The sequence below is a fragment of the Microchirus variegatus genome (genome assembly GCF_963457635.1).
Source record: "Microchirus variegatus genome assembly, chromosome: 8".
In the NCBI taxonomy this organism is placed as follows: Eukaryota; Metazoa; Chordata; class Actinopteri; order Pleuronectiformes; family Soleidae; genus Microchirus; species Microchirus variegatus.
The window spans coordinates 10,101,530-10,127,522 of record NC_139809.1 but is presented as its reverse complement, the minus strand read 5'-3'; the positions used below and the strand labels follow the sequence as shown (position 1 = coordinate 10,127,522).

Below are 25,993 nucleotides of genomic sequence, written 5' to 3'. Positions count from 1 at the left end.
GTTATTTTATTTTACCAATTTGTAGATAATCAAAAAAAAAAGTTTTTCACAGTGGTGTGCAAAGACATTTGGGAGGTTCAGGGGCAAAGATTAAAAGGGCACCTACTGCACAACGATGTAGAAGGCACCACTAGAATATAATTTCCCACATTCTCGCACACCTGTTCATTCATACCTATACAGAGACATCCTTTGGGACACTGTCATGTGGGGGCGATTGCTCCACCTGTGCATGCCACTGGTCTGCAGGTTATAAAGTTAGCACTGATGAGGGAAGTCGTGGAAATGTGGCCAAGCCTGTTTCCCCATGTTATATACAGTCAGTTGCTCTGCATCTTTGGTTTGGATGCTCCCCATAGCAACATGTAGGAAGCTGCAGTCATACTAACACAAGGGTTCACATTAGTCTCGATTGACACAGACTCAATCTTGTATTCCATACCAATGGCGGTGATTTCTTGCCAGGAGTTCGCCCTCTTTTTAAATCTCCTTATATTATTCGAGCAATGGGTTGTACATGTGTGGGTACAAACCTTGACCTTCAAGCATCTCCTCGAGCTCGCCTCCGTGGTTACTGTGGAAAGTGGATGTGGTACGGGTAGCATGCAAAGTCAGAGGGTACAGTCTGCACAGTCAGCATAAACTACAGAGGATATGGATAAATGAGGACATTTACATCTTACGAACCGTAACGGACGTCTGCGGACACGCAGATGTGCTAACACACAAAAACAACCACAGCTGTCACAGGTACAGCAGGAGTGTAGCACAAGGCACTTTTTTTCACTCAGATAATACATTTTTATTTGGGGTTTGAATGCTCCTTGTGTCCAGTGGTGGTACTGCTTTAAATAGTTGTAAAATATCCTTTAATGCTTTAGACAATACTCATTGGTGCTATGATAGACACGATGGCCTTAAGGATCTGGTATACTTCCACATGCCGAATAGCGCACTGCATTGTGTGGGCCCTGGTATACTCGCATGTCAGTGTGCTGTAGTATCTTACTTCACCATCAGGTAGCGGTACATGTCTGGACACAGGGAATAGGACGCATTCGTACCAAAGAAGAAGAGAAAGATGCTACAGCTCACTCAAGCGCCTCGCAGCTTAAATGCCCGTCGGGCAGGGGAGTCAGGGTGTCAGCCGGTTCGAAGGTCGCCAAGTCGAGGCTCGGATGACTATCCTTGGCGACTGTTTCTTCTGTTGTTGAAATTATTTTTCTGCCTGGTGAGTGAGGCTTATACTCCACCTACTGGCGGGGTGGAAATTAAGTTTGCACATGCACCCAAAATCTGTGCATTGACACAATTTTGTGTCATGCGCATGGTTCGCGGAAGTATACCAGGGCCTTTATCGCAGAAGAAAATTCTCAGTCCAGATAATCATTGATACATTGGCTCTTGTGTGGTTACAAATTATCCTCTGGGAGTAACAGCCAATATTGCAGGACTTCCAGTATAAATAGTTTTTGGGTTAATATGTAGTAGATGATGGCTGACAGATGTCAGTCAGTCAGTCTTTTGCTCTCCATGCAGACAGAAACTCAAAAAATGCTTGGTCAAACAAACTAGTCACAGAAACCAGGACGCCTTGGATCCCAAAATCTTTTTCCTCACCAACAGACTTTGTACAAATGCAGGATGTGTTTGCTGAGATAAGAATCCAGGTTGGTCAAACCAGGATTCAAAGTTTCCAGGTGAGTGTGGTTTTCCTCTGGGTGATACAGCTTTCTTCCACAGCTGGAGACCTGAAGAATAATCTGTGATTCTAGCTATACCTGTGAGTGTGAATGTTTGTCTGTCTCTGTGTTTTATCCTTCTGTTTTCTCCTTTGTTACTTTCTTGGCGACATATGTTCCTACATGTACATCGCTAGTATGTCATCTAACACTGTTTTAAATAAACATTTTGAATAAAAACCTGAATACACACGTTCAAAGATTCCCATACACAGTCACAAATCGAGATCTTTGTACACCTTCACAAATGTGTACAGATCGCTGTACAGCTTTGCTGCTCTCCACACACATTTGGCCCAACATTTACTTTCTTCATGCATTGTCAACCAGCCGCTCTCCCAGTTGTTGGAATGTTCTGAACAAGAACAAAATCACAGAGTTTAACTTGGCCTGAGCAAGCAGGCTGCTAGCAAGCTAAGACTTGCTAACTAAGAGTGAACCAAAGAAGAAAAATCACTGTTAAAAGCATCAGAAGCTCTTGGTGCTGTTGGTGTGCAGTGAAGAGCGCGGATGAGCTGATGTGTAATTGTTGTTGTTGTTGCTCCTGCTGCAGAAAGCAGGGCCTCCTGCTGAGGCTCTGCTCTCAAGGATGTGGCTCTTGACTCGCTCCTCTCTCATGAACAGGTCGACCAGTAGAATCTTCTCCTTGTGGATCTGGACGCTGATGTCCTTAGGGATGTCTGGGATTAGCCAGTCTACAACGTCGTTCATCAGCAACACAACGTTCTGGTACAGATAAACGAAAGAGAGGCGTGTTTATTTTCTCCCAATAAGTGACATAACAGCTAAAGCCCAGTTTTAATGGCTCCGCTGTCATGTATGTTTCTGCAAGGCTGTCAATCAAAAACTGGTTCCGCCTTTCAGACAGATCCTCCAATCATGGGCTTCTGCATCGACTCCCAGAGAAGCTCAGCTTCCCTGGAATGGAAGTTTTTACCACACCCTATTCTGTGTCGTCCCATAGTGAACAGTTGAAATTTCAAGTAGTTTTAACGCAGAGGCTGCTACGGGAATACAAAAGTCATCCGGAATAAACAGCTGATTCTGAACAAACTAGTGACACATTTTTCTAGCGCAAGTTTAGTAGTGAAATGCAAATACAACACAGTACATATTTGATGACCTTTTGCTTGCTGTCTTAGAACAATCACCACTGTCGGGCATGTGTATCTGACTGTGTAAACAGAAAACAGTCTGTCGTCTGTCTTCTCTGCTTTTAGTTGCTTAGTTGCAAAGAATACATCTCGTGAGGAAGAGCAAAGACAAAAAGTAAAACAAGGGATGATGTGGAACTATTACTGACAGTCCTGAAAATTTTAAATATAATAATAATTAAGAAATCTCTATGATGTATCACCTCACCTGGAAAACAATGACAAAGGCCAGTCGCACAGCCAGCACTGTCCAGAACTCTTTGGAGATTTCATATGGAGTCCCTGACCAAGGAGGTTCTCTGTAGTCCTTATACCTTTGGAGATAAAATTACATTTGTAGTTGATAAGGAGTTGGGCCAAACTGACATCTATGGTCTTATTAAAAGCTACAAGGGCTTCAAAAGAAAACGCTACAAAATAATGGGATGCTAATATTTGCTTCCATGTCCATTTATTAGTTGTATTATTTACAATATTAAACATGAAATGTAGATGTATATTTAAAATGTTTAATCCTGAAATTGACAACTGTGATATTGATTACTCACCTGCAAATCTCGACGGGGTATCCTAGGTACAACGGCTCCATGGGTTCTTTACCGTCCTGGAAGTGGCTGACATTAAAATAGGACATTGTGTGGTTCACAAATCCATGCATGGAGCCGTCTGGGCTGTACATGTACTGGTAGACCATGCGCGGTATGAAGTCTGAGGTGAAGGAGATGACAAAGGCCTGGGGACAGTAGAGTGGTACAGTAGGGTTTGGGGTTCAAAGATCAGGGACAGAAATGATAACTCAACAGTTTTTCCAGCAGTTCTGCCTAGTACAGCTTTAATGTTATATGTATGGACTATAGTGCATTCCACTGTATGCTTTTTGATATGAGATTAACTTCTGTTCTAATATTCAATTTTGATCAATCAGTCCAACCCCTATTCAATTATGGAATCATCAGATTAATGGTAACAATTTATATGAGCATAAATCATACATTAATGTGTTACTTACATTGATGATGACAGCCACCTTTGCTACTGCTCTCAGTATGTCGTACCATATTCCTGTAGAAATAACAATTATGCATCAACTACTGTTTTTTTTTTTACTTTATTTTTATAAGGTGTTCCCAAAGTACAATCTGATCAATATCAATCAATAAATAAACAGTAAGACACATACACTTCTGAAAACTACACCTCATTGAGCAAAATCATTAACAAATTGCAAAGAAAGTGCAGCCTACTTTTAGGCTTTTCAGAATTACAGACCCTGGCTTTGAATTGCAAGTTTACAGGACATCAGCAGAAGATCATCATGATTTTACTGAATTTCTTCAGCCAATGAAGGCTGGAGTATGTTGAATGCAACCCACCGATGTCTTTGGCTCGTGCTGCCACTGGTCTCCGCAACTCAGCCACAAATTTCTTGGCATCGAGTCGTATTTCAATGATATTGTTGAGCAGAGCGAAGAGCGGAGCCAGGGGGAAGGATGCCACGAACAGTGTAACAAACCCAAACTGGATAACTGGACAGAGCGGAAGACAGACCAACATTTAGTACAAGTAAACAAGTATATTAACTGTATTTACTTTTGATGGCTCTTAAATTCAAAAATCAATATATTTTCATCATATTCAGGGAATATTTCGCCTTAAGCTTGTGTGTGCGTCCTCGTGTGTAGCATTGCAAATTAATGTTCCTACACCGTCCTGGATGTACAAATAGAAAATCAACAAGGACAGTGCTCACTCATTTCCATATATTCAGGTGTCAATCCAGCAAATGGCTCCAGGAAGTGGTCCGTTTCATATCTCAGCAGCTTCTTCTTTCGCTCTTCTTCTTGAAAACCACCTTGTTTTGACCGAATGTAGCGAATCAGCTTCTTTAGTTTGCTGAGAAACACGCACAAAACACACAGTAGAAATGTGAACACTCTTTTATCAGGTTATTTTAATTGTAGTGATATCCTTTTTTATTTAAAAGTGTCAACATGAAAAAATCAAGGAATAGATGGGGTTAAATAAAAAGCCTGTTCCTTACTGATGAGGCAGCGATTTGCATCCCAACAATGTGAGCGAGTAACGAATACTTACGGCACTCCAATCTCAAAAAGGTTGTTCTGAATTAGCTGCTTTCCCAACATGGTGATGCTCAGCTGGATGCACAGCTCCATCAGACAGCCTCCATGAGTACACTGGAAAACAGCCCACATCCTGTGTTATGAGTGCTACAAGGACCACAAAAAAACATATTGCTTGGATGATTCCCTGAAGGGATGTCCTGCACGAAACTGTGTGTTATGTACACTACCGTTCAAAAGTTTTGGGTCACTTAGACATTTTTTAAGGAAAATCACTTTTTTTTCAATGAATATAACATTAAATGAATCATAAATACACTCTATACATTGTTAATGTGGTAAACAACTATTCTAGCTGCAAATGTCTGGTTTTTAATGGAATATGTACATAGGTGTATAGAGGCCCATTTCCACTGTTCTAATGGTACGTTGTGTTTGTTAATCACGTTAGAAGACTATTGAATGATAAGAAAACCCTTGTGCAATGATGTTAGTACAGCTGAAAACAGGTTTGCTGGTTCTTTGACGAAAGGGCAAAATTATTATATTTGAATTATTTTCAAAACGCGTCACACAGAGACTTGGATCGGTAAATGATACGGTCACACAAAGAAAACTTAAGCAATCAAATGATTGTGCATACAGATAGACGCAGTTGATGACTTCGTCTTTCTCCTAAGTGCTATAACATTACAGTACATTTGTAGAATCTCATCAAAATCCATGTCTTCCTTTTCAAGTTATGCTGCTCACAGGCAAATACATTGTTGGCAGAAGAACCAAAGTATAGAACAACAACTCTAATCCAAGTGTGTGATTACACAGGGTTTAGTTTGCACATAATTAGTAAAATAGTAAACTGACCTCTTCCATCCTGTAGGATTCAAACACATACCAGTAGCTGCCTGGTCTGCCAACCAATCTAGAAGTAAAAAACATGAATGAACATGCAGATCAAGTTTAATGTCAGGTATTTGTGACATGTGAGGTGACCAACCTTCCCCTGAAGAAAGCAATGTAGATGATAGGCGTGAAAGCGTTGAAAAACTTGAGGATGAAGGTCTTGAAGATGAGCCGCTCCTCAAAACTCTTGTCTGTTTTAGGAACCTCTAAAAGTAAACACAGTTCTCTTTTATTTGTTTGAATGAAAAATAAAGTAAACGTTACTCCATTTAGGAAATTGAGATTACTTATTGTTTTTAGTCAGGATCATTTGATGTACTGTAATACTAATTGTGGCCACAAGAGGCTCACTTTGACCACATAAGAAACCCAGGGTGGGTGAATCTCACAGTCTCTAAACAATGTCTTTCAGAAGTCAAACCTCGCACATGACAGTGTTTGTTCGGTGAAACAGAAAACATAAGAAGATGCAGGTTGAAAAGTCCTCACCTAACACAGTGAGCCATCGTGCCACAGCACCGTACACCTCGTCCAGAATGAGGATGACCACCAGGTTGATGATGGCTGCGGTGGTTTTGACCGTCAGTTGAACGTGGCTCCGTGTGACTGGATTGGCGCTCATATGGAGCGCGGCTTTGGTGGAGATCCGGTAAAGGATCACTCCGAACACAATCGCAAAGGTAATGCCAATCTGCGGGAATGCACGGGCTGAGTGAGGGCAAAGGAATAATCTGTGTTCAGCGAGGTGCAATGCACACGAGGAGGGTTTTTTCTTACCATCAACAACATCATGACAACAGTAGTCATGTAGGCAGGAAGGCGGTCTCGAAAGGTGAGCTTTAGAACAGATGAAAACATGTTCATCAGAATCACTTTTATTCGCCAAATGCATCATAGACACACAGGAATTTGCCTTGGCATCCAGTGTTTAGCACAAAACACAGAACTAGACACAGACAGTAAAATAAATTACACCTAGCTCTAAGAGACCTGATATCAAAAACAGACATGATATTAAAAAACATTTAAGGAATAATAAAAAAGTTTTAATTCAGACTTAATAATCTGCAAATGTCTTTTATGCTGCTTTTAACATTTGTCAGACATTTCCAAGAGGAAGCTAAAGTGTGCAACTGACTTCAACTCCCACAAAAAGTCCATCATGATTTAATTAATGAGTTGCTGACCCACTGTCGTTTCCATCACTTAGTTCAAATTATGTCATTGTCGAGTGATTTCTGTGTTTGAATCTCTTGCTCAGGTTTAGCAAGGCAACATAAATGAGGCCAGACTTTGGTGCTAGGATTGAGCCATTTTACAAAGCAACAAAGAGCCTCGGTTTGCAGCCTGGAAAGGCCGTCGAGCAGTGAGACAAATCTGCAGACATACAGTGTGCTTCGTCTTTGCACTATACTGTAATTATAGCATATTAATGATAATAATTGTGGGGAAATGCAGGTTTGAAAAATGTCTGAACGTAATCACCTTGTGCTGCGTTTTCTGATCTTTGCTCATAGATTTCTGCATCACCTTGAATTCATATTCAGCCCTCGGATGATCCTGTGATCAGGACACAAAACACAAATGACAGTGAAAACCAGTTTAAAGTTAGCACACGCATGTGAACCAGGGCTGAGTCATGGGCCACCATGTACTGATCAGAGGATTGATTTGTTTGTGGTAACATGAATAGATTATATTCTTTCTTTGGACATACCTTCATCTATATGGATTAAAAAGAGAGCTTCATACGTCATTTCAACTTTAAGAATAATTATCCATATCTGTGTTTGACACATATTCTATGTGCTCTATGTATGATGATGATGATGTTACCATGTACAACAATGTACTGAAAAATAGTAATAATGTCATCATGAGGCTTGTAGTGAAGTGTAGTGGCAGGAGGAAACTGATATCGTCGGGATCACACACGTTCACAACAGCAGAACAATCTCTGTGACATTCAGATGTGAGGTGTGGCCTCTGTGTGCAGCATGCAGGACAAATTCCATGGGTATTTTCTGGAAATTATTACTTGAGGGCTTGCAGGAAAATAATGTGGACGCAGTGACTGTGTGAAAGCAGCGTTAGAGAGAAAAGCAGCAGAGCAGTGTCAACCAACATGAAGCACCTTGTTCCTTAAGCCCCTTTTCCACCTGTGGTCCCAGCTCGCCTCGGCTCACAACGACACGGTCTAGCTTGGTTTTCTACTACAAAAATAGTACCTACTCAACGTGGGCGGTGTCATTGCTGCACGGCTGCATGAAACTGCCGTGACTTCGTCTTACATGTGACACACAAACGAGTGTAAAGCAGTTGGGGCCAATTCTAATTCCTATCTTAACCCTCAAGCTCAACCCTTAATCTTAACTGGCCCTCAAAACCAAGTGTTGAGGGTTATTTTGTCACTTAGAAATGGGACACCCCTTAAATGCAGATATGTCTTCAGACTGTGGGGGGCAGAATAACGCGGAAGCTGCATCCAGTCTGTCAACTCCAAAAAAGAAGAAGAAGAACACATTTACGTCATCTATACTTGACAAAAGATCGTAAAAACATAAATTTTATATCTCTATCAACAAAGAAAATACTTATTTGTAAAAACACCAGACTCCTTTGTTAATTATTAAAGATTTTAGACATTTCCCTTGTAATTATTGGAGATTAATCCACGTTTTTAAGGATTGTTAAGTCTTTTTAACTGATCTAGGGTTAGGGTTCGTTCTAGTTCGGTTTAGATTCTGTCTGACTTCTCTTCCTGTGACGGCACTCTGATCAATCAGTGGTCTGGCAACGTCAGGCATAGTGGCGACTCAGCTCGCTTGGAACCCTGCCAGAGCAGGTACTAAAAAAAGTACTATGCTAGTGGAAATGCAACGTAACCGTGCCGTAGCGTGGAAACACGCCATGAATGTGATCTCTCATACCTGGAGTGTTTTAAAAGTATTCAACAAGAACTTTGCATCGCATCCAAGAGTCCATTACTTTTGGACCGTTAAGGGGAAAATGTCTCGGACACAGTACTTTGACTGTCACATAAACCTTCCCCACATCAAAGCTGAGACTGTGCACTTTAACGTCGTGTCCATTACTTCATTTTCAAATTAAAGCTCAGAACCTGAAGATCAAAACATGTACAACTGTCCAAATATTTACAAGTGAACTGGACGTTTGTACCTCGTACATATACACAGACGTGTTGGAGCTGAGGTCTGACCATCATGATCTACCCTCCTGTAAAAGCTTATGACAAACTTGACAAAAATTAACCTGTTCATTTCAGTTGGTTTGAATCTTTGGTTTTGCACTTTGTATAACCTCCATTTAGTTTGTACGTTCTCTTCTTGTGTGTCTTCTATCTTTTCTCTCCGGTCTTTTCCTGTTTTACCTCCTTTGCCCTCACATATTTCACTTTTAATCATTTAGCTCACCAGTCAGTTCTGTCGCACTGTGTTTAGTTAATGTCGCTCTGGTTTAGTTTTGAGCGCCTTGATTATTATGGTCTGCCCAACTGCCATCCATATTAGTATGCCTGGACTTTTTATTGAAGAACTTCACTGCTCATTTGAGTCTCGATAACCTGAATACAATTAAACTCACAGACATAAGGATTCTGTTCAATTTCTGCATTTTTGCCAATTAACTTTGAGTTTATGGTCCCTTGCACTTGTTTAGACTTAGACTTGGAATTTTGGTCGTTTTTGCAACCAACTAATTCTGATGATTTTCTACTCAGATTTGCAACAACAAAATTACGATAAAACCCCTTTTTGTGTGTGCTGTGTTATTATGATGAAAGTGTGGCAGCAGCAGAAGAAAAAGGGAAAGAAAGTGATAAGTTTATCTAGAAATAATGTTTAATTCAAACCTTGAGAGCTTCCTGTGAAAAATAACCCAGAGAGAGAGGGGGGTAGGGGGTCATGGTTAGTTGCTGTCACTGTTAGTAAACATAATAAATCATGAACATCTCTTAATGCGTCTCAGATTTCAGCATACTTATATTATACATTTAAAAAAGCTTTTTTTTTATGTTGATATCATGGGTTGCCTAAAATCAATGCAGCACGTATACTACCGTTCAAAAGTTTGGGGTCACCTATACAATTTGTTAGTGTTTTTGATTAGAACTCACACTTTTATTCATCAAAAGAGTTACAAAATGAATAGATAACATAGTCAAGACATTGACAAGATTAGAAATAATGTTTTTTATTCAAAATAATAATTTTGCCCTTTCGTCAAAGAACCAGCAAAACTGTTTTCAGCTGTACTAACATCATTGCACAAGGGTTTTCAAGGGTTTTCTAATCATCCAATAGTCTTCTAACACGATTAGCAAACACAATGTACCATTAGAACACTGGAAATGGGCCTCTATACACCTATGTACATATTCCTTTAAAAACCAGACGTTATATTCATTGAAAAAAAGTGCTTTTCCTTCATAAATAAGGACATTACTAAGTGACCCCAGACTTTTGAACGGTAGTGTAATATCTTTTACTGCAGCTATTGTGTCTCTAACCTCTTCCTTGACAACGTTTTTCACAGTTCAATCAGTCGTTCTGTCTCTATCTGCTGCCTATTACAGCAGCACTCACCTCCTCGTCTTCAAACCCAGTCAGGTCCCACTCGTAGTTCAGTCTCATCTGCCTTCTTTTCCACTGCTCCATGAACATGGCAGCTTTGAAGCAAAGGGTTTGTGTTAGAAAAACACACAGATCTTTTCTTAGAGGATAAAAACACTGCAATTTATGAAGTGTATGCACAGTGTGCAGGGGTTTTACAACAGCATGCTTTAACGAAGGATCAGTTCTGTTAAAAATAACCACAACATGTAGCTAGGGCATAGTCTGAACACTTATCGTATTAGTGTATTTCTGAGTGGGCAGACTCTCTCACCCCACAGTGCCATGAATATAGAGAAAAAAACGGTGGCAGGGTTGTCGAACAGGTGGCTGGCCCGAGCCGTTCCACAGGCCGTGCTCAGTCTCCAGTAGCTGCACACTTTGTCGCACAGAGGGCACATGGTGATGTTGTTCCTTGGGTGACAGATCTCCATGCTGGAAAACAGGACACACAATCCGTGACAGGAGATCCGCTTACGTTCATTAACACGACGCTATCTGCATTACAGCATGGGCCCCACCTTGTCTGCCCATGAAGTACACACTGTGCTGTGTTTGTACATATCTGTGTAATCTCTTTCATTTGAATATTTCTCTTTATGGATTCTGCTATTTCTCCCAAAATGTTCATGCTCACACATCGATTTCCCTCAGACAATCACCGACCTGTGTCCTGTAGCAGACAGACGTGGAGTCTGCTTTGTCTTACCGTGTGATTGTGTGCCCCGGTGACGCTCTGATATTAACACTAGTGCTGAGCGTGTGTGTGGTGCACTGAGTGCAAATATGTGCCGGCAGTGTGTGTCATAATATCCTGTGGATGATAAGAAGCAGGTGGAGGAAGCAAAAGGAGGCCCTGGACTTTCTCCGTCATCTCATCCATCAAACCATTTCCTTTGTCTCTCCCCTCACTGTTCAGTTCTATTTATTTCTATATCATCAATGATTTTACTGAATACTTAACACTTTTAAAGTTTATATTACTGACTTTTATTGCCTACAATTGAGCCTTAATATCTAGTTTACTTAAAATTAAGGATGGGACTATCCCACTTTTTAGTGTCTGATAGTGTCACAAAACTGGAGCATCGACCGATATTAGTCCCATATAGTTATTTTAGACCATTTATGAACTATAAAGCTGTTAACAACACATTTGTGCTAAGTCATTTCAAAGACAAAATTCTCCAACTGTGTAACAAATATTGCGCTCCCAAATATTGCTCTCCCAAAAAATGAAATTAAAAGCCCAAACATGACTCAGCTAAAATGCATTTTTTTCAGTTTTATAGTTACTTTAAAGCAATATATAGGATGTTTGTATTGTATCAGATTTAAAAGATGTTCCTGTCTAATATCATTGGACCAGATATTGGACATTCTTACAAAATAAAAGTGCAACCAATGAGACTGATGCCTAAACACATATTAAAGCTGGGATAGGCAACATTTATTTTTGCATTATTCAGCAATATTTCCATAAAAAGCTCTTACTAAAATCTGAGAAAAGTGATCTGAGTGAGAACCTTGGGAAAGCTGGGTAGAAAACGTTGACCAATCACAGGGCACTTCAGACAAAGAGATGATGAGCTGCACATACTACTTTGCAATATAAGACAATGCAATGTGTCAGTACTGGCAGAGATGATCAGAGATGGAGTAATTGCTTTGTGTGTGTGTGTGTGTGTGTGTGTGTGTGTGTGTGTGTGTGTGTGTGTGTGTGTGTGTGTGTGTGTGTGTGTGTGTGTGTGTGTGTGTGTGTGTGTGTGTGCGTGCGTGTGTATGTATGTGCTTACCTTGGTATGTTGTCGTCAACTGTTGCACATCCATACAGAAAAACTATGACCCCCACTAAGGAGGCAGGAATCAGCATCTGGGTATAGAGGCCCAACCAGGCAAAGTACAGACCAATCTTCTCACCAAAATACTTCCTACACCACACACACACACACACACACACACACACACACACACACACACACACACACACACACACATTCTTGTACTTGCTGCATACTGAGGGTAAAAGAGCTGACAAAGTAAGGACCAGCATTTCCACTTTATAAATCTAAATAATATTTGACCCAAAATGTTTGGTCCAAAATTTGAAAAAAGAATTTGACCCAAAATTTGACAAAAACGTCATACTATACTGTCATCCAAAATTAGAAAAAAACATTTGACCCAAAATTTGAAAAAAAAAATATGCAAAATTTTTGGTCCAAAATTTGAAAAAAAAAATTGGACCCAAAATGTTTGGTCCAAAATTTGAAAAAAAAAAGACAAAACATTTGATGCAAAATTTTTGGTCCAACATTTGAAAAAAAAAAGACAAAACATTTGATGCAAAATTTTTGGTCCAACATTTGAAAAAAAAATTGACAAAAACACACACAGATGAAAACAACTCTACATTAAGCAACAGTATATGAACTACACACTTGTGACAGTAAAGTTCACTTGAAGCTTTGAAAGATCTGGCCAATATGGCCAAATGTTGATGACTTTTAAGTCAGTCCTTCAGAAATAAGGTTATACATATATACATAAGCACAATATGTAACTTGTATGACCAGGACAGTTCTACAGGATATCACAGTTATTATTACCATTGAAAATGAAGGGCAGATAAAATCATCACACTCACCGCACAAGTCCAATGGGCTGGTATTTGTAGAAGACACCATAGTTTGCCCACTCTTCATACAAAAGCTGATTGAAACAATCACACGCATTTGATGACATTACTTGTTCAGTTGTACATTGACAATCACGTCAACAGCTTGTCGAGGTTTATTTTTCATCTCTTTTCTGTCACTGACTTGAGTCAAATTTGCTCATTTACACAAATAGCACTTACACACTCTTTCCAAATTTTATTTAATAGTGGAACAAGGTGTTCAAGATACTTTGTGTGTTTAGCTCTATGTGTTTGCAGGTGTCTGTGTCGACTTGCTCAAAGTCACCTTTCTGTCACTGGACTCTGGACTTTCCTTATTAATATTTCCCTGGAGGAAGAAAGAAAAGAAGCACACTGATCAGCATGAAAACTCAAGTACATCCAATACCACCGATATCTGAGGTAATCCACTATAATCACAATGAGATTTACTCACATCATGAAGAGGGTACGCTGCCGTGTAGACGCCGCTGCCAAGCAGACTGGTGATACCTACAGAGAGAAAGTCACATTCAATAAGAGTTATTTTTTTGTTCAACCTCAGCTAATGTGTACCAGCAGGTTATGGAGATAGATTTATGTCTTTATTATTCAATCAAAAAAAATATTTTCAATCAAAAAAACCTTCACTTCAATCAAAAATCAAAGAAAAAATTTGTTTGAATGCAAAAATATATTTGAGACTCAAAAAATGCATTTGAACACCGTTTTTCTTTGATTGAAAATGTTTTCTTTGATCGAAGTGAATGTTTTTTTGGTTTGAAGTGAATGTTTTTTATTGAAAATATTTTTTTTGATTGAAGCAAACTTTTTTTTGATTGAATAATAAAGACACAAATCTAACTCCATAGCAGGTTTGATTATGTGCGATTATCAAGCTGAAGGAGAGGCAGACATCCACACTTACCCATGTTGTACTTTGCCGTGCATGTTGTTCTTTTCAGTATTTCAAAAACCTAAAAATGCAATGGAAAAACAGGAGAAGTAAAATTATTCACCATTCTGTAGAAAGGAAAAAAAACAATAGAATCTTTAAATGATGATATTGGCTTTTGTTGAAAAATGTACAATAATGAATTATCCACTGAATTTGGTATCACTTGTTGGTTTCCTCATGTAGCTCACAGGCGTTCAGCGGACTTACTATTGAGCTCCTGGTTTTGCTGTCGAAGAAGCCGTCTTTGTCCGACAGGTCAAACCTATTAAAACACACACATACACACACACATTGATATAATATACACATATTTAGTTATGTGTTTTAACTTTTAGTCTAGATTTTTCACTCACTGAGATACTAAAAGTAGAAATAACTACAATAATACTCTTAGTAATATACTTTTAAAAAGGGTTTTAATAACCTATATAATAATATGACTTAATAATAAGGAAAACATAAGAGTGCAACTGGAGCATTTGTTTGATTTTATATATAATCAAAAAAAAAACTAAGGCAAAGAGCAAATAAAAGAAACTTTTTGAAGCAGAACTAAAACCACTCCAAACTGAACCACGGCTTAGTTGAACTTCAAGTGCACTTACAGGTGTAATTTCTCCCTGGTGAAAGTGTGTGACAGATGTTTGATGTTCTTGGGTCGATGCTCCTCGACATGAGGGTGTAAAGGCTCCAGAGCTTTGCTGACCAGAGAGCTGATCTTCTCCACGACGCTGCTCGACTGCTTCACTTCATACACCTGGAAATTCCCCCAACAAAACCTCAATCAATGGTTTACATCCATGTGCATACTTTTGCAATTGTATTAACAAAACAAAACAGAAGACGGAACAGAAACAACTCCTTCTTTCAAGACTTCAGGGACTGAATCTGCACAACTAGGACTCATTAAATTAATTCAAATAATAATAGTGTACAACATACTGCGCAAATATCTGTTTAAAAGCAGAAAAGTACATATGTAACACTTCTGCAGATCTCTTCTATGGTATTGCACATTCGGTACATGCAGGTTGTATCAAAGTTGAGGTATGTTGAAAAAGGTCATTTCATTCCTCAAAGACAAACAGACAGACAGGAAAGTCTTTTACCTTCTTGGTCGGCATTTTCAGCTTCATGAACTCAGCCTCTCTACAGAGAACATTCCACGGCGCGTGAATCTTCACGAAACCCAACCCTGGGATCTTGCCCTTAGAGACAGAACGTACATAACATGTCAGATGTTTATGTCATCCTGTTCATTTTAATGAGACATTAAACGCTAATGTTGAATCATGTTTGCCTTGTGCTTGTTAATGATGCCATCCATCCCTCCATCCATCCACACACGACCATTTGCATTTGCTCCCTTATGACAGCTTTAGGAAACCAGGAATCAACACCTGTGTGTAAAGAGTGTGACTGCTGTCTACAGTGGCCACTGCACTGCAGCCACTGCTGTAGACAGGCTAATTTTCTATTTATATGCTGGCACCTTATACAGAATATCACAATATCCGTTTACACTTTTACGTGGATGACGGATCAAAACTGCAACCCAGCGGCATAGTTTCACACAATCTGGCTGCCTCCCAAAATGGTTGAAGACACTGAGAAGCGGATGTCGCCAAACTACTCATAGTCAAATATTTATAGAAAAAACTGGCTTTTATTTAGAAAAAAACAGTAAAAACCACTCATAATAACTTTTAAAAATCTCACCATACAATCAAACACTTCATTTAGATAAAACGGATGGACGGATGGAAATGAAATGGAAAATGAGCTGTCAAATTTACTTGGAAGCAGAGATGAGCGATGACGATCTGTAAAATAAAACATTCCCCACAGTTTCCACACCCACTGATTTAACTTTGCTCCAACGTGTGCACACAGTTCAAATAAAGATGGAATTAACACAAATTAAATCAAGACAATTAAAGTAAACCAGGGTTATCGTTCTATACAGTTAAAATCAATTTGAAGAATTGTTCCAATTCTTTCCTTTTTGTATCGTCTTTCTTTTAAAGTTGTTTGTTTTAGTCATTTTTTAACGTGGAGCCAAAGGCAGAAGAAAGTATGTCGTCACATAATGGTGACAATTTCAATCAAATTGTGCACATTAATGTGTCTACTTGACCTGCACATAAAGGTAAAAGTTATGCAGCATCATATAATATAATGCCCAGATAAAATAATCAGTGTGTTCAACCCTTTCACTAAGGTAAATGGGCTGTGTTTCAGAGAAAATGGTCAGGGTTTTTTGCTTATTTTAACCATAAAAGGGCCAGAAAATGTCCTGTGAATAAGTGTTTTTGCACCATTTTTCCAGAATATCTTTCAGTATATTATTTGCAATTTACTGCACGTTAACATAGTGTATTAACACACAAAGAAACACCACATTTTGCGTGTCAAATTTTAAATTTGAACAGTATAAACTGTATTTAAAGGTGCCATATGTAAGAATGTGGCCAAGAACAGTTACTACATTCAAATTCAAAATACCGAGGTCTTTTAGTTTTCGTTTTCTGACGTAACTGGCAACCCGTGGTTGCTCGGCAGCTGAGACTCTATTGACTGCAATGATTGGTAGACGGCGGTAGGTGGCGCCACATGCCAAAAAATGATTTCAAAACATAAACATGATTTGCAGTCTGCAAAGTATTTTTTTAATGCAAATATTTTGTCTGTACTGTTGTTGTTGGTGAGTTCAGTTTGTTATATGAACATTATTCCTGAGTCTCTGTGACATATTAGGAGGATTTTATGGCCAGTTGCTTTAGATTTATTACATGATGCACCTTTAAGATGATATTTGTTTGAGTCTTTGTCTCAATGTCCAAAAACAGGCCAAAAAATGGAAACTATGTACTGCAGGCGTATTTCCAAGTCTCTCCTCTGGTGACAAAGACGCTAATCTTCCGGCTTCCTTCAACAGTGAAATTGAAAATATTGTAATAACCACATATTTACTTTAACATGCAACTTCTCAGCTTTCTGAAACTGTTGGAATTCTTTCGATAGCACAAACCGTCGTGTAACTACAGTAATGCAAAGTGTGCTGTTAAAGCATCAACAGCACTGAAGTTAATTATGGAAATGTGTAAATATTCAGGGAAGGGCATCCACAGACCAAGCAGAAATAAAGAAAGATGAAATCCCATCCATTAGTGAGTAAGATCCCAGATGACAGTGGTCAAGGACACCTGGCTCCAAGTGTAGCATATTACCATGTGACCAATTATATCTATAGAAAGGAAAGAGCACTTGAAATAAAATATGATCCACGCTGACAGAGAGCCAAAGAACCATGGCTCAACAGCCAGGAACGCTGTCAGAAGGAACAGCAAAAGCGCCGGTTGGCAAAGAGTTAGCGGCGGTGTAATTGGTCATCATCATCATCATCATCATCATCATCGCTGACATTCTATAGAAAGGAATACTTGACAAGATACTTTCACAGAATTCTGAGAACCAGAGCTGAAATCTGAGAGCAGTTCAAGAGAACTGAGAAGTTGGGATGCAACTGAAGCCGAGAGCTCACACAAGCATCTTTAAACTGGATCAAAGCAACAATCTACGCATGACCAGACAGAATGAAATATGTCAGTGTTTAGTATTTTGTTACTGTTATAATGAACAACTAATATGATTGTAAGTATTGTGGGGTATTGTGGGGTATTGTGGTTAAAGATCAGGGCTTTACTCTAAACCAAATGAAACACAATTGTCCAGAGCATGTTCAGAATGGATTAATCTGTCGATTATTTTCACAATTAATCGTTTGATCCATGAAATGTCAGAAAATGCTGAAAAACGAATATTCTCGAATGTCTTGTTTTGTGCACAAACCAAAATGATTCAGTTTTAATGATTTCTTTGTTATGTAGAGCAAAGAAACAAAGAACATATTAACATTTAAGAAGCTAAAACTAAATCAGAAATCTTTTAAATTTAAATGTTATAATTTAATCTCCTTTAATCTTCAAACAGATTAATCGATTATCAAAGTAGTTGACGATTAATTTAGTAATCGATTAATTGTTTCAGCTCTTCAATTGTCACAAATTTAATGTCATGTCAATGTTAATAAAGAGCATACAAATCCCTGGGATTTTCTTCAACCCGTTGATCTAATTTGATCTCAACAATGAACCTTTTTGTGGAAAACACTGAGAAAAAGTTCTTAGTTAGATCCTTAAATGATTAGACCATCCCCCAATGTTAATACAAAGTGTGTTTTTACCTTTTAAACGTATCTTACTGGCTCTATCATCCTAATCTCTCCCTAGCCTCTGCAGCCACCTTTCTTGGAGGATTGGATTACGGTTAGAAAATACTATCTGTCAGCTCTACTTATCTCATATTTGATGACAGGCAAGGAGAAAGGGGTTTGTAACTTCATAGATATGTTAATAGATAGTTTGTTTCCCTCATGCATCACTTGCAGCATGTTATTATTATTATGTTTCAAAGCCACACGTCAAACATTGTGGCACGGAGATTTAGGAGCACAGGTTTCAGAAGGGAAGCACTGGACTAGATCCTATTTTTATCTCTCTTTGAGGACACGTGTGTGTGTGTGTGACATGACCTTAATGCATGTCAAAACTGCTCCACAGATTACACTGATCCGTGGAAAAGCTTAACAAATTAGTCGCACATCTCCCATGCGGGTGTTAACACAAATGCTCTGGAGAGCTTTGAGCGGGCAGTGGCACTGAGCCCAGGTAACTTCATCTGTGATTTACATGTTTGCAGTATCTGCAAGAGCGTTACTGTAGGTGTGTGAGGATGTAGCAGCGCGTCAGTCCTCAGGTGAGGATATGACGTTAGCAGAGGGTGATGATGGACTATAACAACCAAATCTCCCTAGCATAAAATCCAGCTCGGGGATTACATTTACTTGAGTAATACCCACCCATCAGAGACAGCAATTAATCTGCATGTGTTTGGACTGTGGGAGAAAGCTGGAGCACACAGAGGAAACCCCCATTCATTCATTCATTCATTTATCCTCCACATCAGGGTCACGGAGCTGCTGGTGCCAATCCCAGCTGACATAAGGAGAAAGGCGGTTTGCAGCCACGACAGGGTCGCCCGCAGTTCAATGCAGGGACAAACTCACACACCCACACAATTTACAGTGTCCTATTAACCTCTGCATGCTTTGGGACATGTGGGAGGAAACCGGAGGAGACCTTGAAGAAAGAAAACCCAGAGCCCAGATAGGGACGCAAACCTTCTCACGGTGTGACCCGTCACAGGGAGTAAATAGTACAAATGCCGACTTGGTGCACATTCATGCAGCACTTTCTTTCTATAGCACACCATTTACACAATTTACACGCTGCTGACATGAATCCCGAGAGTAATTTGGAGTTTTGGAATATGCTGCATTCTTTTTTTATACTTTATTAACCCCCCCATTCTTCCTCTATATTTACCCCATCCTCTATGAGGAATCTTCTTGGGATTAGGAGCAATGGGGATCAATGGTGGTTGTGTAGGGGTACCCCAGCAATTTGACCTGGTGGGGAATTGGCCAAGTTCCCTTTCCACTTGGCCGTGCTCCATCTTGTTAGCCTAACATGATGAAACATTACCTATGTAAACACATGTTGATAGTAAAGGACAGATGTTGTGTTCAAGTACCGTCAGAACACATCTGCACCATCCCTCGTCATTTGCTCAACCCCTCTTTACTGTCGAGATTTCACAAAGCTCTGCTCTTGAGCAAAACATTTAAGGAGTCGCTGGGCAGTGACAGAAATTAATCCAAAACATTCAGCTGAAGAAGACCATCGGGATTTACGACCAGAGAAAACCATCGTCCTCCTGGACTCAAGTCATTTGACGCATAGTAGCTGTTACCACTCTAGTTTCATGGTCTGTTTTTCCGTCGACATGGATCATGCATACATGCATGAAGAATTATTCCAATCTGTTGGAGTGTTTTTTTTTAGATTTCAGATTTGAAAACCCCCAGAAACACACGTCAGGTGGTTAGATCCTGTTTACTGGTCAGAGTCGCTGTGAGAGTCATGTAACATGAAACCTGCTGTGGTCTGAGCACGTGGTGCAAAGCAAGGACTGCGAGTATTGTGACCTGTAACACACAACCACACTCACCTACTCTCTACATGTATGCAATATTACGCTTTTTTATTTCTCTTGCTTAACTTACATTTACTGTTTATACTAAATACAGTATGTACTCCAGCGACCTTTAGTGTATACAATGGTTACTGCAATCCCAGTTGTAGAGCTTGCGTTGCCAAATTTCCCAGAACAAAGAAAAACAGAGCAGGATTTTTTACCGTGCTCATGTGCATGCACACACGTAGCTGTCCCACCATCTGTTTTATATCTGTAAACAGTGAACCTATTGATTCATCTTCAAATGTCAGCAACAGGCAGAGAATTGCAGTAAAGCAGTAAAAGGTGTGTCTGCTCAACAGCAGCTGAGAAATAACAAATGATCAGAGGAGGTGACAAGGCAATGTAACATTAAACTTGTTAAATACTCACCAACAGCATATATATGAGAGAAAGCATTAGCTATCCTTAGCTAGGCTAACTGCTTCACTGTCTGAGAGAATATTTACTACATGTCATGTCTGTCTACATTTTAACGCATTTCCACTTCAGGCCTTGGTTATTCTTCTATTCTAGTGGTGCTGTTTGCAATGGTGCATTCAATGTCTTTGTCTCAGAGCTACAGCTGCCATCACCCTTTTCCTAACACAGAGTACCAGGTCCTTTTGTGTATTCAAATTAGGATGTCCAGACTGAACTTTCACCTTCCTACATCTGCAGGGAGTCGGCTCCCCGATACCTGCAGTAGACAAAGAGGTGTGAAAACACGTACTGGAAAGGCAGACTCCTTTGTCTATTGGATGAATGCGAAAGTGGAGTTGCTTAGGTATAAATGTGTCAGGCTCACTATGCTTTGAGTCTTTCTCCAGCTACGACCACTCCTGTGCAGATTTACCTTTTCTTTGCAAAGAAAATAAAACCTCATCGACTGGCAGAAGTTTCCATTTCATTCTTCACCAGCAGCAGAGAATTTCCACAACATGTTTTTCGAGATGGGAAGTTAAGTTTTATCAAATAAGACGTTTTTGACCCATAGCTGCAACTGATATGAGCTGTATTTTTTTGGTTGGTAGGCTAATCCCACAAATGCCATTTTTTATTGTGAATATAATGAGTGCACCATTGAAATCACTAAAGCCAGTATTTAAATTGACCATATTTCCTTAATTTATGATGACACATCATGGTCGGTTTATGACTTGACACAATACATTTCTTACATGATTTGAGTTCAGTTGGAGTGTTCCTGGTAAAAAAGTAAATCCATAAATGTGTTAACTCACGTCTTCATCTTTCTCCAGCAGGAGTCCCATTTCTCTGAGTTTAGCCTCAAACTCCTCCCTCCTGAAGGCCTTGTGGTCCTCGTGGCCGTTGAGCGTCTCTCCAGCGCAGCCCAGCTCCACGTTGGCCACTGTTGGCGATGGCGGCGACAACTGGGCATTGGCCTTCTGTGCTTTGGCCTTCTGTGCTTGGTGAAGACGGACGCTTTTGTCGCGCTTGTAGTGGCTGCGACGCAAGCTACGGGCCACAGCATTCTCGGTCAGCAGGTACGTCGAATGTCGCATCGAACGCCCCGCACCTGGCTTCTTCACATTGTACGTGAGGACATAGTCGATTCGCCGCTGACCGTCCTGGAAGTAAAGGCCTTGTCGAAAGTGGGAGGTTTCATCTGGAGTTAAAGCCTTAAGCAGCTGAGAAAACAAAGAGAAGGCGAGAATGTATTACTTTCTTTCTCTCATGGCGGAGTTTGCGCTCTGCTCACTTCCTGTGTTAAATCAATGGCTGACATCGTAAAAAAAACAGACTTTAACCACTTGTAAGACAAGACTCAACTGATAAAAATCTGCCTCAAATTAAACGCACTTAACAATATGTTTACACTTTTTTCTCACTTTGTGGCCAAAAGTGGCCATCAACCAAGGCAGGTGATCTAGAAAACAACATCTAAACATCCCAAACTATCACTTTAAATTAAAATATGGCATTCACAGATATGATTATACACTGTGATGACGTGGCACCAAACACACATCATCAGAAATCAAGTCATTTAAGAGAGAAATTGATATTAAGACAGGTGAAAATGATCGTTATTATGCATAATGTTAACACCCAACTCACTGAGGAACACGCACACACACGCACACACGCACGCACGCACGCACGCACACACGCACACACACACACACACACACACACACACACACACACACACACAGCCTAGACTGGCTTGTCCATGAACTTATTCCATGAAGGATTAATCTGGCAGATCTGCACAATCATGCAGACACAGCTCAGAAGAATCTTCACTTAATGTTCACTTTAAAAACACTGACTCTGGTTTCATGATAAAACACAACAAAACAATAAACCCACAGATACGGACCAGATTCTGACCTGGTCAGAATACGTGTTTTCTAGCCAAGTATTTGATTTTGAAAACACAAAGTGCAGTTTGACGACCAGCGTTCATTTCAGCAATGTAACTTTAACACATTTTAGACTTGAAGTCTAAAAGACAAAGTCTGCACCTTCATCTCATGTACTTTAATGAATACAGCGACACTAAATTACACTCATCACATCACACAGAAGGCTCTGACGTCCACCCCGGTCTCCAGATGCAGCAGGGCTGTCAGCTGGTGGCTGGCTCGTTGTGTGTGAAAGCAGCTGTGTAATTGGTGCTTGGCTCACTGCCCTGTTTCCCCTGTTTCCCCTGTTTCCAGGGTCTTTGTCCTGGTGGTGAACACTCTGACTTCTGAACTTGTGACATTATTTCAGGCAAACAGCTGTATGAAGTGAGTGAATGCTTGTAGAGGATGATATATTTGATTTTTCAGTTGTGCTTTTTGCGATGGAATGGGTAGCATCTGCTTTGTTCACTATCGTAAAAAAAAAACGTATACGTGAGACATAAATAGTGGATGAATGATGAGCCGTCACAAGTTTACAATATTTCTTCCATCTTGTGCTTGGAACGCCTGGCTGCAGATCTGAGGGAAGGTGTCTACAGATCAAACTACACTCATACTTAAAGGGTAACTCAACCCATACACGTGGGAATGAGGTGAGTCAATGCTGGACCCTGTTTGTGGTTGGAAAATACCCAACTCACCTAATCCTAATCTCACACAAACATATCAGAATCAGATGAATAATCCCTGCGGAGAAACTGGGTGCGTTTACATTTTGCTCCTTCAGAATTAAAATAACACTCAGGTTAAGAAAATGAAGATAAGATTATGATAAGGACTATTTAAGCTCACTTCCTGTCGCTCGCTGACATTAGCGTTCCCCTTTCTCCTCCCCATGTCATCTCATGAAGATGCCTGCAGATGTGGGGGCCACTGATTCAACAACAAACAGCCAAACCTCACATGCAGAGAGGACTGCGTCTTCGAGGAGTTCTGGTTTCTGATTGGATAAAGTGTTTTGTAGGAGACTGGGAAACTTTCTAAGTCCTGGGACTGAGAGATTAATGTCACTAAGGAAACAATCTAGATTAGTGGAAACTGTGAGAATACACCATTGAACTCATAAGTTAGCTGAAGAATTTCACTGACTGCAACTTTAAATAATAATCTTACATACAGCTACTTTAATCATCTGTATAATCTGCTGCTGATCTCATTTATAAAATTGAAAATAGGGAAGTTGCTCTTGGTTGCATTCTAGGAAATGTACCATCCAGCATTTAGTGCTGGATGAAATTAAAAATCAGTTGCTTTGACTTTGACCATTCTTTTTTATAATTCATAATCCAAGCACAATTAGTGCAATAATAATCAATTGCATTAAACACTGGTGGCAATCTACATGACAATGAATGATGACAATGCACCAAATGATTAAACAAGTTTTACAACATGTTTTCTTTCTTAAACAAAGGAAGTCAAAATCCTCAACATTTCATTAAATGTTAAAGAGCTGAAGGTCCAAATTTAGAGTAAGTTTAATGGTAGAAAAAGGAGATATGCCATATCATGTTCCTGATTAAAAGTGTTTTATGCAATAATCCAATCAGAGCCCAATCTCTGTCTGACTGACCCTATAACTGCAGGTATAGGAGAATGTGTTAAATGTGCCAGTGAAATGTCGTGGCAGTCATTAATAATAGCATCAAATGACTAGAAAGCAAGTAAGAGGGTGCAAGTCACCACTCTGCTCCGTTTCCCATAGTGTTTATAAGGTTAAAGTTTAAAAATCCTCAATATGTATCGGGATCACGTCAATATTTTCTTCCTAGGTCCAAAACCTACATCTCCAGATAATTCATTCATATCAGTCCTTTACTTTCAGTCAACCCCCGACCAAGATACACTAAGAATCTAAGCTTTAAGGTCATGGGTGTGGATGAACATGACACCAATGTTGGAAAGTACGAGCCACCCAGAGAGGGTGCATTGATCTTTGGAGGTGTAAAACATCTGCCGACGACAGAACTGAGGTCACAGGACATTCACAAGTGACCAAACACCTGCAGCGCTGCACAACATTCCTCTGCCAAGACCTCAGATATTTAGCAACTCAAATTACTTTTGCGTATTTGTGTGTGCCCAAAAATAGTGACTTATTTTATGCCCTGGGGGCATGAGTAGAACAACTCCAGAAATGCATCTATACTTTCAGTCTCATCTGCTGAACAAACACGTACAGACGTAACAACAAGCTGCATTAACTGTAGGTGATTATGTGATAATTAAACGTTCTCATGGTGTCTGGTTATTTTCGTTGTAGTATGATATGGAAAACATGATTCCACACACAGAGTCGCAGTCTGATCCAGCTCTTCTTTCCTTTTTCTAAGCTCTTTGCTGCTCAGAACATCAGTGAGGTGACAAACAGTGGAGATCTGGGCAGCAAAGGGCAGCTAAGGACAATAATCATATGGAAGTTTGGGTTTCTTCTTCCTGGCAGTGATGGAGTGGAAATGGGAGTGGATTTGTAGTCATGTTTAGTCAGATTTAATTGGAAATCTTGAGTAATAGTTATCTTAAACCATGTGAGTCATGTTGCACTTAATTATGACTGCTATTATATGCCATTATCCCATACTCTGTGTTGTTCATTCATTCATAAACTCAACTGAGAGGTCAATTCATTATATATCAGCCTGTTTTATAATGTTTTAGCTCTCTACTTCAATCCCCCCATTTTGAGATTTATGGACTAGCACAGCAATAAAACTAAAAGGTTTTACAATTTAGCTAAATTAGTTGCTCTTGCCCTAAGTGTCTCTAAGCTCAAATCATTCAACATATGCATTTTTGGCACAGCAGGAGAAAAAAATAATGATAATACCAAATGAATGATGGCTGAGTTCCATTTACAGGCCCTTTCTGACACATTGTGACAAGTATCTGATGAATAGCTGGTTTCCTTTCTTTCCCCCCTCTCTTTCTCTCTTGCCTTGTTTATCTCCGTCCGTCCACATGCTGCTCCTCACCTTAAACTTGCCGTGGAAGATAACATCTCGTAGAAAATGTGGAGCCTGTTGCCCGGTTGTCTCGGAGGTTGGCGACAGGTTGACTTCCACCTCTGCGTCCTCTGTCATTCTCCAATCCCTGCGGTTTTGAAAATGGAGATAAACTGATGTGATGAAGAGCCACCAGTTGCAAACTAAATAGTCCACTTTGTGCTCTCCCTCTCTCTCTCTCTCTCTCTCTACGTCTGTGTCTTCTGTTTGAAACGTCTTGTTATATGACAGTGTTTGGTGTTGGGGGGGGGGGGGGGCCCTCCCCTGCTTCTCCTCTTATTTTCTTCTGA

The 25,993-nt window shown here is 39.8% G+C and overlaps 1 protein-coding gene across 2 annotated transcripts; it reads right to left on the bottom strand.

Annotated features, from left to right (window-relative positions):
• Positions 1-25,993, bottom strand: LOC310930326 (anoctamin-1-like). Of its 2 annotated transcripts, XM_083893269.1 has the most exons (24): positions 25,674-25,993; positions 21,511-21,918; positions 15,238-15,336; positions 14,734-14,885; positions 14,336-14,390; positions 14,099-14,147; positions 13,628-13,683; positions 13,478-13,519; positions 13,159-13,223; positions 12,308-12,442; positions 10,786-10,946; positions 10,485-10,567; positions 7,366-7,440; positions 6,658-6,717; positions 6,370-6,571; positions 5,975-6,086; positions 5,842-5,899; positions 4,991-5,091; positions 4,647-4,789; positions 4,270-4,422; positions 3,906-3,958; positions 3,445-3,629; positions 3,105-3,210; positions 1-2,468 (listed from the first exon to the last, which is right to left on the bottom strand). In XM_083893269.1, exons 1-24 carry the CDS (start codon positions 25,779-25,781, stop codon positions 2,211-2,213), a joined length of 2,919 nt encoding a protein of 972 aa, XP_083749395.1. In that variant the 5' UTR covers positions 25,782-25,993; the 3' UTR covers positions 1-2,210. The 2 variants fall into 2 exon arrangements, with proteins under 2 accessions (XP_083749395.1, XP_083749396.1); XM_083893270.1 differs by lacking the exon at positions 21,511-21,918.